Source organism: Ostrinia nubilalis, chromosome 20, assembly GCF_963855985.1.
Source record: "Ostrinia nubilalis chromosome 20, ilOstNubi1.1, whole genome shotgun sequence".
Lineage (NCBI taxonomy): Eukaryota > Metazoa > Arthropoda > Insecta > Lepidoptera > Crambidae > Ostrinia > Ostrinia nubilalis.
Genome location: NC_087107.1, coordinates 3,687,276 through 3,703,939, shown reverse-complemented (window position 1 = coordinate 3,703,939; position 16,664 = coordinate 3,687,276). Strand labels below are relative to the sequence as shown.

The window sequence follows — 16,664 nt, the reverse complement described above, 5'->3', positions numbered from 1 at the left end:
GAAATAGATTTATAGAACCTTTTTTTCTTAGGCATAACTTAAACAAACAAATCAATTCCCAAAATGGTTTCCATTACATACTGTAACATTTAAAGCTTTTGTTTCTATTAAATATAATTGTTGACTTGAGTTTTTCTAGATCTTAATCCGACAATACCTAATCATCTCAACAGTTAATATGTATCTTCTTAATATCCCATTGCAATAGGTGATTTATTTTAATAACAGATTGTTCAGGAATGTGCAATCTTACATAATGAAAGACAACTTCCATTATGACTAGACTGTTTTGAAAATTATGCAACCTATTGCGAAATGGTAGCATTAAATATAAGTTACTGTGTTAGTAACCTTGAAATGTCCCATGATTTTCAAGGCCAATGAACTACACGATTACACAGATGTGCAATCTTAGATAAATCTAGAAACGAATAAACTTTTTTTATATCTCTGCATGGCGCCATAACTATGTGGAAATTGACTCTAACAATCAAGATTATTCAATTTGGCTACATTTTCGACATAAATGCACTTTCTTCTTTCATTAAGAAATATGAGTTTTAAGTTAAAGAAAAATAACATAGTGACTCATCTAACGAACCATCATAATTTCAGCATCAGACTGCTGAACATAAGCCTTCCCCAATGATTTCCATATTGCTCGGTTGGTAGCGGCCTGCATCTAGCGCCTTCCTGCTAACTTTAGGATGTCATCAGTCCACCTTGTAGAAGACAACTTGAATCAAATAATATATTGATATAAGTGTAGTAATGGACAAATCCCGATTGACCGCATCTAAAACTCACTTTTAGCCTTGTCTGTCTCCAAACTACTTAACTCGTTCAAAACATTAGCAATCATTTTAACATTCTTACCAACCTCGATACTTAATAAACACGTACAAAAACTTCTCTGTGCAACACTAATCGAAGTTGCATAGTTGTGAAAGGATTGACAGCTAATGTTGGTACCTACCTAGTGCTGATCTTCTTCTAAGGCTAAGTTGCACCAGCTTTGACCGTAACTATAACCGGTGCTTTTTGTATGGAGTTTGACATATTTTTGATGTTTGTCAAAGTTAAAGTGAGATGGTGCAACCCAGCCTACGAAAATTCATCTATTAGTGTTCGAGATGTCTGTAACTTTATTTTGTATTTTACGTCACATTTTTTTCGGATAAAATGTAAATTGTCCTATCTTTGTTTTCTTTAGAATTATTAGATATTGTAAAAAAAACGATGTATTAAAATAATATACTCGACTTTTTACAATTTAATTCACACTCATCAACTAAATGTCATCTATTTTATAAATATAAACAATAATGTTATATCCAATCAATTTGACCGACTTGAATAAACATCGCGTTATTACAATTGATATCGCTCCAGCAATTCAATATAATAATTACCCACGAATTAAACTACTTATTATAATAAAAACAGAGCGAGTCTGGTTTCTGCAATACTTTGGTACAAACACCTACTTTATGCAATGGTTATTACATAGTGGAAATATCTCGATATATTGACCGCCTCTCACTTGTATTATATGAAGTAACAGACGCCGGCGTTTATATGAATATAGTGGCTGTAAAGTCTTGAAACGTCTACGTTGATGACATCACGCATGTAGCATCTTGTTGAACTACACTCAACATCAAATAAACCGCACCTTCTGCGACGCAAACTTTAAAGATTTTCTTCTGACACAATCATGGTGCCCCAACAATATTGGTGTTATTTGGAAGCCCAATAAATATCCTTAAAGAAAAACATATTTAATTTCTAAATAAATGATTATCATATACCATAAATGTGACTTGAAAAGAGACCTCACTTTGGGCTCACCTCTGGGATCAATTAGACCAAATTTTATGGTTATAAAACCAAATAATGATTACACGTGTCCTCTTTAACAGATGGATACCGATTAATCCCAACTTAACAGTTTTACAGCCATAAAAGTTGGCTCAAGCGTAATAGCCTATTTTTTGAAGAAGTGACTCTGGATCCTTCTAAAGACACATTTTTGGGGTAAAAACCTTTCCTTTAATGAAATGAAGCTTAGAACTAGGCTTTTAAATAGTGCCAATATTGGTGGGAAGTGGGGATGCATACGAGTACGTTTGAAAGTGCTTGTTGCGGGAGGTGCGATTTATTTGATGTTGAGTGTATTTTGCGATTTACTTGTTGCTTTAATTAATGGTTATACCTAAACCTATCAGGCAGATGCTTCAAGTTTAATACGTAACTGAAAATCCATATTTTTACACGTTAAGTAATTAATTGACACAAAGGATGACTTCACTCAACTCGATGGGGCCTATACAGAAAATAAAACATTTGTATAATAACAAGTTTATTTTCAAAGATGTCGTTAACTTGGTTGCTGTTTGCAAAATCCAGGTTTATAAGGACCTACCGTCCTCAACTTGAATGAATATTTGTGCATTTCTCCAAGTCACTGAAAGATAACGCTGTCTGTATAATTATAAAATCGCTCTTTCTCATAAAAATAATCGTATATTTTCACACAAATTACTTATGTGTCTTGTTGTATGTGCGCTGTTACAAGTTTATCAATTTACCCTGAAGTTTTAATTTGAATACGCTACCAGTGTTTTGGTTAACCATTTAATAGACCTTCACTCTTTCGCGTCCACTTCGTTACTCAACACATTCTCTTTATTGGTCTGCCTAAAAATAGACTGTTATTATGTTTTACTTTGCAATCTGGTACGTGAGCGGAATCTGTTTCACTTTATTTTGTAGATGATACTAGATTTATCTAGTTTAAGCTAGTATACACCACAAATACTTAACGCCTAGCGGTTAAAATTAATTTTTTAATGAAATGCTTTTCATATGGCTAAATTATCACCTCTCATTCCCCCTTCTTCTTTTATTTTTGGCTTTGGGAACCACAATTGTGCCAAAATCCCTGTATCCTCTCATTTTCACCGCTACAGCTCCAGTGTAGCCTAAGTCTACAACTTGACCGTCAAGAAAAACCCAACTGATCAGCACTCTAGTTTTGCCATGTCAATCAGCACACTAGTTTCGCCAATGTCAAGTGTTTCAACTAAAATCAGCCTTCGCTCTTCGCGTTTTCCTCTTCTAACGATCATGTGCGTTAAATGGCAACACTAATTCGAGAACATTGACCTACGGCAATCATAACTCCAGGGCCCTATGGCAACACCCGAAACGACAATAGAGTAGAGCCCCGACCTCCCGGTCGCCTCGCCCTCTTTCTTCATGCTACGTGACATGCACTCGAAATAGTGTGCACTTAGAATTGCTAGTGCTGTTAGTGCGACAAGACTTTTAGATTAGGCATCGGTATGAGTGAGGAAAATTGTAGTTTTGTCTGTTAGTTAATACTTACAATGGGAAAAACATTCTTATTTCCAAATGGGCTTGTATTGACCTTGGTATACCATCTTTTCTTGTACTCTTACTTATATCATAATACACTCAGCAGAGCAAAAAAGACCCGTATGTTAACTGTCAGTCTTGTACTAATACACTAAACATTAAAACTAACCCTAGAGTAACGTAGTTTTACTAATTACTTTATATTGTAAATTACTGGGTTGTTTAAGTGAATAAATATTTATTATTATTATATTTATTATTATTATAATATAGGTACGTTTTTAGTAATTAATTTGTAGGTGGTAGAGGTAGATATAATGGGTGCTATTTGACTGTACTAGATTTCATATCAAACGATACGCTTCAAAACCTTGATCATGATTTCATGATAACATCAATTTTGGTGTTATTGATTTCTAATTTGACACTTCAGAGTCACAGATAACTGCATTATCTATATATACAGGGTGTTAGGTAAATGGGTATATGAGCCGACACTAGCCCATGTTAACATGGGCATATAAATGGTATGGTGAAGTCAGAAATTTGATATCATCATTTTATTTTTATTTTTTTTCATACAAAATAAAGTTTATAAAATCCGATTTGTATGAAAATTAAAATAATCAAAATGAAGATATCAATTTTCTGACTTCACCATACCATTTATATGACCATGTTAACATGGGCTAGTGTCGGTTCATATACCCATTTACCTAACATCCTGTATAAAAGAAAGTCGTGTTAGTTACTCCACTTATAACTCAAGAACGGCTGAACCGATTTAGCTGAAAATTGTCAGGGAGGTAGTTTAGAGCCAGGAGAAGGACATAGGATACTTTTTATCCCGTTCGAAATTTAAAAAAAGTCTGCTTATTTATTGCCATTAAGGCGGAACAAAGTTCGCCGGGTTAGCTAGTTAGACAATAAACTATTAAAAAACTTGGCTTATTTACTAAATCCTGCCCTTCTATTCCAGACCACACCGAGTGGAGCAAGCCAGAAAGTTTCCAGAAACAAACACAATGAAGACGTCATTGTACCTGATCGCGTTGTGCGCAGCGTTGGCTGCGGTGGGCGCTGCGCCAGCGCCGGAGCCCGCGGCGAACCCCGAACCAGCGCCGAATCCCGAACCCCAGCCGAACCCCGATCCCCAGCCGAATCCCGACGACCGGCCGGAGATAATTGAAATCATCGCTCCAGCTGCCAGCGCACAGGTGCGTTGAAGGACTAGGATGATTAACTTTTAAATCCGTAAGGTTTTTGCACTCGGTGGACCGATGTCCTGTACCTCTAGCAACAACTTTCGTCTTCGAATCGTTTGCGTATTCGACAAAATTCGATACTCAACCTTCGAATTAAACGATAATATGACAATTTTGATTCTCAAAATAAGTTTCGTGCAACCATTTCTCATACTGAGTTCACTTTACGACACGTTCACAAGGGCGCTGTCGTAGTTTTCGTACTAAATCTTTTAATGGCGATTCGAATCCGCAAACTATTCGAACTCGAAAGTTTTTCGTGCTAGCCGTGAAGGTTGCGAGTAACGTAGGACCGGTCATTGTGGAAATCTTTGGGGGAGGTCTTAATGCAGCAATGGACGTCCTTAGGTTAAAAAAGGAACATAAATGTAGTAATCATGTACACCTGATTGATGTGTTTTCGAGCTATCAGACTATCGACTTTTTATGAGCTATCAGAACATGATTGTTGCCTTTAGACGTTTTACTGGTATAGCAATAGATACGTATGACGCCACTAATTGTTCTACAATTCAATTAAATGGGTGAATATCCCAAACACGTTTTTTACGCGGCGGAGCTGAGAATCGATGGGAGAAATGTAACAAGAGCGATGATTTTTTTTCTGTATATAGTTTATACAGCGTTTTACACGATAGCAAAGTCTTCAGGACAATAGGTAGTTATTTTATGTACTAAAAAAATTTTCAAAGACCCAAAATCTAATAGCGGTGGCGCGTCCTAACTCTATTTCTACTCATAAATTGTGTTATTCCTTCTTTCTCGGGGATTCTAGTAATTTAAAAATAGTATAGCCATAAAATACATAAAATAAGACTTCCAAATGATATGAAAGAAATGTGATATTTCATATTTTAAGTGTTTTAAATAGCCTTTCAAAACTGTCCCACGAAAAAAAGCAATTACAGTGGCTCAATTTCGACACTCTCTTACTTCTCCAAAGAAGCTTTGAGAGACGTAGAGTTCTTCTTCCCTGCATCACTCAACTGTGTCCTCCTGATCGGGCTATAAAGACTTGCGACTTGTGGTATTGTTATTCCAGCAGACCCGTAAATATTTGTATCAGCGGCACAGGAATACAAAATTTTTCAATTTCGCTGGCAAGTGTATGAGTGAAAGCTACTTACTTAGATGCTAAACGATTCTTTAACATGATTAAAGTTTGGTGTTTTGTTGTATCTGCATACAGAAATTATTGATCAGAATTATAGTTTTCTTTATAATTTGAATTTTGTAACAGTTTTTCAATTCCGGTGGCGCAATTTCGGTGGCTCCGGTGGCGAATCTATTGCCGGAATTGGTCTTATTGGCTCTGGAGCATTGTACCTAGGTCTACTAAGGTCTCAGTCATAACTACAATATCGTCAGTGAATCGAAGTTGTGTGATGTACTCGCCGTATCTTGATACTGAGCTCGGTCTAGCTCAGAAGCTTGAAAACCTCTAAGTAGGAGGTAGTGAAGACTTTAAGAGATTATGGTGTCTCCAACTCTGAACCCTCGCAGCAATCAGATAAGTTTCGAGTTCTGATCTTGGGGGAGGGCTGATATGATGAAGTTTTCATACAAATACTTCAGAAGTTGCATGTATCGACAGTCAATTTGACGCCATTAAAGAGACTGTAGCACAGCCCAGGTCTTGACCGAATCGAAGAAGGTACAAAAAGGCCAATAATAATGACTGATTATAGTCCTCAGTCTTCTGCATAATTTGACGCAGCATTAAATATGTATACGTAGTATTACGAACGTCTTTTCGAAAATGAGCTTGTCTGGGAGACTGGATGTTGGATAGCGAGAGTGTCATGTTTCAGGAAAAAGCTGCCTCACCTGACTCTGGACCATCGCCAACGTCCATTCCATTCCAGTCTCTAGCACCACCACCATGTCTTATTTTTTGGTTTATCGACCAATAAACATGGTGGTATTTAAGAGAACTTTAGTACTAGCATTCCATCTGATTTCATAAGCTCAGTTGTGATTTCATTATCTCCTGGTTGATACCATACCTTGTTGTTTTTAATAGGGCATTCTAATCTCACTCAAGCTAAAGTCTAGGATATCTTCGCTAAAGTGTCGGAATAATCTCGATCTTCAGCCTAATTACTAGTAGTGCTTCTTAATCTCTCCTAGCAGCTTAGGCATTTACCAAAATGGTTCTGCTATCCTCGTTATTCATGTTGGTATATTCAATTTGGTCCTCGCAAATACATACTTTCGATTTATTACAAAAAAATCGTCTCTATAATACACTTTGTATCAGCGTGAGGACTTGGATAGCTATTTATACATCGATACTAAGCAGAATCTTAAAAACAGATGAGAATAGTCCTGAAACAGCTAAAATTTCCCTAGTCTCGTAGGTTGCAATCTATTCTGCCACTCGAGATGAAAATTCGTGGGGCTTTGGAGCTGGATTGGCACTGGTCGTGGCTTAGGCTTCATCAGTCGACAGCTTTTGAGCATCTTTTATTCGGCATTCTTCTATTTCGGTGATGACTTCTTCTTCTTCCTCGGTCCCTCACTGATGAGGATCGCAACCGCAAATAGTGTTCCTTCATAGACTGCGGTCATAAGCTGTGTGGTGATCGGAGAATGCAAATGTGATTAAATTGCCTGTTCGTCTAAAAATGATTACTACATTTTGATTTTTGCAGTACTATTAGGGTGCAGCTCAGTACGCTTTTACAGTTCTGGCATCTTTTGCTAGGCCTTCTCTCTCTATGAGGCTGACTGGATTTAGTCCTCCGTTTCTTAATTGTACTACTTTTATCTAGCTCATTGTCGCTAGGTTTGCATAGTTTTCCGTTAAATTACCCTGTCACAAATATGTAATGTGTTAGTTCAGTAGCTGGTATAGATCTAGAAATATCTTCATACTTAATCTCCAGTTCGCATGGTCTTTAGCGAATAATTAGTTGCGTAATTCTGAGTATAGGATAGGTATGATACCATCATGAAAACTTGGCTAGCCTGGACCAATATTTTTACTTATGGAAGATAAACCTAACACCAACCTGGGGCAGTTGGTCGCCCTCCCGGGACTAGAGTTGGTTTCTGGGTTTGAGGGTCATGTATGATGTCTTTGTGATGACTCTAGAATAACGGGGCTGTTGGCGGCTAGAGCCAGAAAGTTTTGGATTTGTTCTCTATGGAGGGATTTTGCCGTTATCACCATGCTTAGCAGGCTGGTTGGTAGTTCCAGTATGGTAGTATAATACCCGGAAAGATGCTGCAGCCCACCCTCCCGTATTTTGATTCCTTAGTCGGCTATTACGACTCACGTGGGAAGATTTGATGCTTTTTAGGGTCACAACACAGGCCTGAATATTGTTTTTAATTATAAACATCTTTACTGGATAATAATACTTAATTGATTACAAATAAATAAGTAATTTGAGACAATCATCCGTAACATTCCGAAGTCCGCTGTATAAATAAATTTCGGTGGATTGGTTCTTAATTCCGGTGGCTCAAATACAATTTCGGTGGCTCTTGATAATTTCAAATTGACATATCTCGAGAAGTATTAATAATATTTTGATCTCTACCATATCATTGAATAATACAAGTTATTTACTATTATTTCTGCCACAAAAAAGTTTTGGAAAGTGGAAATTAAAATTCGCCACCGGAATTAGGCAAAAAACGAGTTTGTTGATATTCACCCAAATAACAACTTGATTTCAAGTTACAAAAATCTAATTTCACAGTTCGTTGAAAACTAATCAGGATTGAACTTGTTGTTTTGTACCGAAGTTGTCTTATAACTTTTGGTGTTGAATACCTACTTTATTCGCAAATTACCCCTTAATAATTAATGCGTACTCGATCGAAGGATTTAGTTTTGGAATATTAGCCAAAACATTGCACTTTCGTAGCTCTGTATAAACTCGCGTAGTTATTATTCAGTAAATTACCTATGCAATATATCTATGTAATTGCCTTTTAAAACGCAAAAGGAAAAGGTACTAAAGTACCTACGTAACATTTGCAAAATAACTTACTTTTTGCCTGAATACCTAGTTGCACAATATTTTGATCGCATCATAATATGATAACACTTCGTGACTTCGTACGTGTGGATCCCGTTTTACCCCCTTAGGAGTTCAATTTTGCAAAATCACGTCTTAGTGAGCACCTACGTTCTAAAAGTTTCTGAGGTTTCGTGATGAGTGAGTCAGTCAGTCAGTCAGCGACCTTTCGCTTTTAAAGATACAGATAAAGTTTTAACTTCTGATTTATAGCTTAGAAACGTGCACATGCATACCGCAGTGTATGATAAGCATAAAGATTTACTACATCTCATTACAGCGAAGGCTGGGCATAAAATAATCGGCCCCAATGTGCAGCGAGCGTGCGCGGGCGCCGCGAGACCCAGTAACTCAGTTACTGGACTTACACACGTGTTTCTTAACTATGATCTACGTGGCCTGATAAAGAAAACTTATAGCAAAGTTTAAGTAAAATGTATTTATTTGCCAACAAAGGGTTTACAAACTGTTTGTTCTTCTAGCTGCACTAAGCTGTGCTTGTGTCGCGGCAGCCATAAGTAAAATAGGGTAGTGGTGTGGACACCTAATTTACATACTTTTTATGGGCAGTCAAAACGCGACTCTCCTATAGATTTGTTATGACAATGAGGGCGAACTCATTTGACTGAAAGTTATTTAAAAATCCAGTCTGCCTCAGGGCTGTAGTGCCTTTACAGAAGATGTGTCGTAAATAAAAGTAACAATTTTTCAGTGCCCTGGAAATAATTCGATTAGCATCGTAATATTAGCTAAGTACTTACTCAAATCTATGACACAAATGGATAATTGAGAGAATTATGAATTTTTAAAATAATTATGTATAGTTTGAATACTTAGCGTATTTAAACTCAATCCGCCTTGGAAAATTAACAACATTCTAAAAATAGCAACCTACTTACCGTAACTTAATTTACTACACAGTTAATTTAAACAAAGTAAATATTTTCATGTAAATAATATTTTACTTTGAAATAACACGTTTTATTGCAAGTATCATAATTAAACATTACTCACTAGGTATGTAACAATTTAAGTGCAAAATTATTGTTTATCTCGACAGAGATTAAGACAATACGCTAACACAGACATTCTTGTACAGAAAATACTGTATATTTTTGTTCCAAAATCGCTCTTAAGACCGCTTTATAAGAACCCAGAGTTTAGCTTGAAGTGCTAGAGTCGGTATTTTTGCAAGAATTTCCCACCGTTATGTCCGTACAGATTCTTACACGAAAATATTCTCATTCTGGCCATAGGTCACGGTATTCTTGACACTGCGTATCGCGTGTATCCCAACAGGCAGTTCATTAGTGAAATAATTACGAAAATCACGTTGTCTGGCTGTAAATTAATTAACAACAACATTTTTTAGTAGATTCAGCTGGTAGGTATGGTTTGCACTAAGGCTCGTGTAGTTTTAGGGGCCAAAAACCTACGTAGGTACTTGCGGGAGCCTTTTGTCCAACAGTGGACGTCCAACCAAATGTTGAGACTAGGTATAACGTATAACTTAATTTTTGATACACTGAGAGGTGTTTCTCTTCTTGCTTTTGATTTCACAGTGGTAGAGTCAAATTTTAAGGCTCCATTAAATCTGTAAATGTTATTTGTTTCACAGTCATCATCAATACTTGACCTGCTAAAGGTTATAAGTAAGTAAGTAAGTAATAAAGTCTTTATTGTGTATGATATAGTCATATACCTACTCGTACAAAGATTAAGATAGGACCATTATTGACTTGTTTTGGAAGAACGTAAAACAAAACAAATCAATTTTCATTTAGCGACATGATCAATTTGCATATCTCGCAATGACGATGACATAATGTGTGATGGTCATTGTTTGAAATCACTAAACACAAAAGAAACGAAATCCAATGGTGCATTTCAACACAGAACCATCAGAAAATTTCAAAGAATGGACAAAACAACATTTTGTCACAAATTTTGGCAATTCTCATTAGCATAAATGCAAATCGAATATTGTGTCAAGTTGCTTACTTAATAGGCTTTTAAAATCAACAAAACATACCTTTAATGTATCTTGCGTTGTTGCTGACTGACTGGCATCTCAGAACCTAATTTAATTACAATGATGGATTGCTATTATCATCTAGACTGAAAATTGCCAAGGATTATATTGATGCTATGCCTAACATTTAGAGGGTAGCAGCAGTGGACGCCTTTGCAGTCTACTATTATCTTAAACTGGCAATCTTGGGCTGAAGGGTCACGTTAAACTGTTACAAGTGATATCAGGCTCTTTTAGAGCCTCATAACATCGTGCTTCAATTCTTAAAGTTCTAAATGATAAGTAGTTACTTAATTTGTATTTATTACTTAATTCCAGGAGACGCTGGCCACGCTGAACCTCGGCGCTCCCGGCTCTGAGCTGAGCGAGCGAAACAAGCGAACCATCGGCATCCTCCGGCAGTTATTCCCTACGTTGACACAGGTAATGCAGTCCCTGAGTTCCCTACCTAAAAAGCTACATTCAAACGGTAAAACTCACTGAACTACTGATGCATGAGATCTGAAGTCATTTATGTGTAATAAGATAATACTCAAAGGAAACCAAAAATTGCTACGAAATTGATACAACTTCTCCTCAAACAGAAGTCACGGATTGTTTTTGTGATAGCACTCCGAATCACACCTCGATTGGTTCAAAAAATGTTAACCACAAATTCTTCCACAGGCAATGTACTAATTAAAGTTTCAGAACAGGCACAAACGGCGTTCTAAGGTCGGTCTATGTTCTAGATTATCGAACAGAAAGTCCAGCAGATAACAAGCCAGGTTCTCCAGACTTTCGGACCAGTTGTGCTTAGAGCATTCCTGGGGGGCAACCGCAACGGAGGGGGCGACAATATGGGAGGCGGAGGCACCATCGAACTGGATGACGATGACGATGATGATGACGCAGAGCCAGTGACCACGAGTTCCACGACCACCACGGAGGCGTCGACTGACGACGAGAAAAAAAGAAGAAAACGCGACCTAGTCTCTTTGCCGGTATGAAGGTCTTTTTGGCGCACTAACACAGCCTGCCTAAGGACGGCAGAGCGGGCGCGCGCAGACCGCAGCCTCTATCCTCATCGTCATCGTCACTTACATCACTAAACACCCATTCCACCATAACAGCATCCACAATACTAAATTCGTTTTACAGAACGTGGCCGCTGATGAGAATCAGTTGCTGTCCGGCGCGGAATCGCAGCAGGCTGAAGTGAGGGTAGCTTTCGGGGAAAACCAGGGTCAGGATCAGCAGGTCGCCGCCAGTGATGACCAGCAGACGGCAGCACAAACCAACTCCGCCAGCATCGATGAGATCACTCTCGATGATGCTGACAACAGCGAAGAAAATAGAAACAAAAGGTGAAGAGTTGGTCCTACGTCTGAAGAATTTAGGCCTTTAGATATTCTGTAGTAGGGCCTGCTGCTGAGTCTTTAGATATCTGACCAGTAATCTTAATTGAATATAATTAAGAAATAGAATAACCAGTCCTTTAAAGTGAAACCGCGAAGGAATGGTTACAACAAAGCAATTTGTAACGTTATCTGCGCATTCCAGTTTTTATGTAATAAGTAGCTGGTCTCTATGTTTTGCAAGATATACATTGTCTCACAGATGTGTTCTAAAGCCTGCGCCATTGTAGGTTTTTGCTAGACTTTTCAATTCGCACGTTTCGATTTCATCGCCGTGCCGTACTTAGAAATGTTTCGCTCGGCGCGATCATGTAACAATTGCGTGTGAGCATAAATTACTTAGTATTACGAGACTGGCGGTTTAAATGTTTGCTTGCTACGCTACCGTTGCCTTATGCTTGAAAACGTCTCCTAAACATAGGTTTTACAAAATTCAAGCAAATCTTGACAGTTTTGGGAAGCTAGTAGGTACGAGTAATATTCAAAAGGTAGATTTTTCTCTCTCAATTCTCAAACTAAATTTTTAGTGTCGATTGTTTACAGGATTTATCGGATACAAAAAGAACTGTATTTTACTAAAGTGTTTAATAATTACCAACTAATTTTAACATCACTTTCTGTTTCCCTCCATCGAAGCATGTTCTAATAAAACGTGCATGTGTTTCAGACCCTGTTTCACTACTATTCTGTCTGTATCTTTTTCATTGACATCATTATCATCGTTCATGATCAAATCAGTGTCCTTCTGTTTGTTTTTATTGGATTTTCCTCAAATTTTGAAGTTTTCTGGTTAATTTTTCAGATTTCTGAGCTTCGGCGGTCAAGCTGGAGCGGGCGGGTCAGGAGGCGGGTCTGGTAACTTCTTATTCGACATCGTCAGGGTAAGATCTTTTCAACCAATAAACATAGTCCAATCATATTTCTATACACCTAATATTCTCTTCGCCCTTGACTTAAACAAGTCCTAAAACTATCTGCTATATGTATTTATTAATAATTATTATCATTATATTATAATTTTCAATTTATATATCATTCTATTTTATCTATTACTGAACTTTTCTCCCTTTCTAACCATTTCTTTTAATAAACCATTTAATAAAGTTACAACCAAATCTATTACATACCTCACCAAAACAACAAAAAAGAAGACATCAACCTGATGAAAGAGTGAGAGGGAAGAATGTGCCATAAATAGGTGCGAGTGAGAAGGTTTGATTTTCAGCGTCCAGCAGAAGCGATGGCCAGGGCAGCTGGAACCGCGTTCAGGCTCTTCGCAGGAACCGACTCTTTGAACGTCGGGCTCACTGCTTCACACACAGCTTCATTGGACCCTAACGATCCCCAAGTACACACATAAGTACAGTAGAGAGGTGGACGTCGTAGATTGTTGTAGTTAGCTGCCGTATGAAGTGGTATATTGCACTTGATCACCTGGATTAGATCACCCGGGTGATCATAGGCGACATTTTGGTGTCCTTTGATCACCAATGGATAAGGTGATCTCTAGGTGATATCACCTATGGGTGATCTCTAGGTGATATCACCTATGGGTGATCTCTAGGTGATATCACCTATGGGTGATCTCTAGGTGATATCACCTATGGGTGATCTCTAGGTGATATCACCTATGGGTGATCTCTAGGTGATCTCATCTATGGGTGATCAAAAGACACCAAAGTGTCGCCTATGATCACCTGGGTGATCTAATCTAGATGATCAAAGTGGACTAGACCTATGTAGGAACTATCGTCTTCGAGAACAACTGGATGATCAAAGGAGAACGAATGCAGAATGAATATTCAACTAATACGCTAACAATTCTCTCGCTTCTATAACTGATTTAATCGTACCTATGCACCCTTCTAGATATTGCACTATCTAACTGCTCCAATAACATTAGTCTAAGGTTTGTTTGTTTGTAATAACTTAAGTAATGTAAATTATTGTCGTAAATGTTTTATGTTAACAAAAGTAGTAAATTAGTTGTTCGTTAGATAGTTGATTACCTTCAGAAATAGAACAGTTGTTTCAAATTATATTCGTCATTAGCGACCTAGCAGATTTTATGAACTTGCAGACTATACAATTAACTTATTAATCTTTAGCTAATCTGTGCTACAATGTAGAGTCTAATTTACAAATGACGCAGTACTTACTTAAAACCTCTTAAAGCATTTCTCTAAAAATAAATTACTATTTAAAATTCTAAATTTAAGCTGCTAGAATCCAGGTCTGAGTGTTGAATTGCAACACTGAGTCACAACAGTTACATTCTTCACCGCCACTTCAAAATCCAAAAGCAACCATCCAAAGAAAAACAGCCATCAATTCTACATCAACCATTCTCATTCCAGCTCGTAGCCGGCTCATCTTCAGGCGCGTCGGGTGACACCGCCGCGGCAGAGGGTGACGACGCCGGTGCAGCCAAAGGCGACAACCTAACCGAGGGTGTGCCCGGCCCCATCACCAGGCTCTTCATCATCGCCAACCGAGGCATCGCCAACCTCATCCAGGACCTCATCCTCCGCATCGCACAGACCTCCGAAAGGATAGTCAACTTCAAAGCGAGATTGATCACCTCCATCATTTAACGCGTTTGCGGGTAGAACAATAATTAGTTAAGTAGAGTAGAAAGTCCACGGGTAAAAAGACGAGGCGAGTGACGCTTCTGTAATGTAATCTTTATTGGTTTAATGTGTGATGTTGAGTATTAAAATAAGGGTCTCATCTGTGTTAAGCGGAGACGTGTGCTAGTCGTTTACTATTCAAAGAAAGCCCAAGAAATGTTTTTTTAATTTTGCAAAAAATAACCAGTACGCAGTCTCTTGCTTAACGCAGCGGAGAGCAACGTGTATAATTTAAAAGTGCTTTTAAAACCGTGCAGGCGAACGTTACAAAAATCCTACAAGCTGTTCCGTTGACGTCTCTGCATGGTTCTAAGAACACTGGTGGTCTGATTAATTTAAGAGTTAATATTATAGGTCTCGTCTTCTTATCTGTAGGCAATGAGTGCTACGCTGGCCGGCCCGTAGGCTTGGAAATAACTAGCGAGGTCAAACCACTTGAGTTTGCTAGTCATATTTTTGGCTTGATCATAAAAAGTATGTCCCGCACGGTTTTGTGTGAGGGATGCTTGTTATGGGTAGCTTAGCCCGGCCTTCTTTAGGCCTGGGTCGCGTGGGCTGGGTTGAGGCCTGGGTCATGTGGCCTAAGCCGAGGCCTGGGTCTCGTGGCATAAGCCGTGGCTAGGTGAGGCCAGGGCCGGCGCACCGACGGCGGCGTGGCGTGGCCAGAAGGCCGCCCGGCGCCATCGTCATTCCTGCTCAAGCTTTTTTTATAATGTGACAATTTTCGATTCGTTTTTACGTTTGTAAATATGTATTATAGCGGAATTTTGTATAAAATAAAACGATTAGTTAAATTATTTTTGAGTGTAAATTTAAAAGTGGATATGATACCTTTATCAAGGTCTTACGCCCAATTTTCCCATCCTTTCCCCAAATTCAACAATAATCCATGCATGTACTTAATGCAAGAATGCGAATCCTAAGCTGATAATCATAAAAATTACTACGATTGTTCTTCCTAGTATCTCTAAAATAAAACCACAATATCTAGATTTCAATCACCAACAAGACGTCACAGCTTTATTCCATTCTACTTTATCTGGCAAGAGACATACAATAAATGAAAATATCGCTACATAAACACATTCACGCAGCACTCACTTTACAAACTTTAGAAAACGACACATTATTTCCTGCCTTTGCTACGTTAAGTTGTTGAAAAAAGAATCCAAGAACTTCGCAACTAAACCCACGAAGAAGCGTCTTCTAGAAGGCTCTGATGTAACTCTTGGGAACCTCTGGCATTTGTCAGCTGTAGGCGAGGGTTGAGCTTGAGAGATCGCAGGGTACACTTTGTACGACAGTGGCGGGTACACTTGGAACGAGAGTGGCGGGTACACTTGGTACGAGAGTGGCGCGTGCACAGCTATCTGCATGGGGCGAGCAGCGCGCGCGTCCACCTCACACTCTATTAGATGGACACCATACCTGAAGTGACTGAAACAAAAGCAAAGCGTTTTAGGTAGCTCAAGCAAGCGTAGGTAGCTCAAGCAAAGCACGCTCAGTCTTTCATGCAATGAGGGCTATCGTTTTTTTACTTAACAGTTGGCACCCCTGGCGATTGACAGGACCTTACTCTACAGTGGCGCCATCTTGATGAGTGCAATTGCGATAGTCCTCCTACCACTTTAGCGCTAACCAGTTAGCGCCACTGTCTTCGCTACTAGCAAGTGACAGGACCTTACTCTACAGTGGCGCTAACTGGTGAGCGCTAAAACGATAGCCATTAAGATGATGATTATTGTCCTCAAATGACAAAAATCTATACGACTTTAAGGCAGTATGGCAAATAATGCCATTTTGTATATTGCTCTGCAGACTAGCAGTTAAACTTCCATAGTGTTCCATAGCTAGTGGCAAAGAGATCAACGGTACAAAATCAGTACCCCTAGCACGAATAAATCGTTATCGTTTTAGGATAATGAAAA

General features: G+C 38.5%; 1 protein-coding gene across 1 annotated transcript in view; it reads left to right on the top strand.

Moving 5' to 3' along the window:
- The window catches only part of LOC135081472 (uncharacterized), a 54,722-nt gene extending 39,189 nt beyond the window's left edge, over positions 1-15,533 (top strand). The window contains exons 2-6 of the mRNA XM_063976177.1: positions 4,361-4,598; positions 11,028-11,132; positions 11,850-12,055; positions 12,909-12,987; positions 14,464-15,533. Of these exons, the coding sequence (XP_063832247.1) occupies positions 4,407-4,598; positions 11,028-11,132; positions 11,850-12,055; positions 12,909-12,987; positions 14,464-14,700 (819 nt within the window). The 5' untranslated portion in view covers positions 4,361-4,406 and the 3' untranslated portion in view covers positions 14,701-15,533. The remainder of the gene's footprint in view (positions 1-4,360; positions 4,599-11,027; positions 11,133-11,849; positions 12,056-12,908; positions 12,988-14,463) is intronic.
- Positions 15,534-16,664: the final 1,131 nt, after the last annotated feature.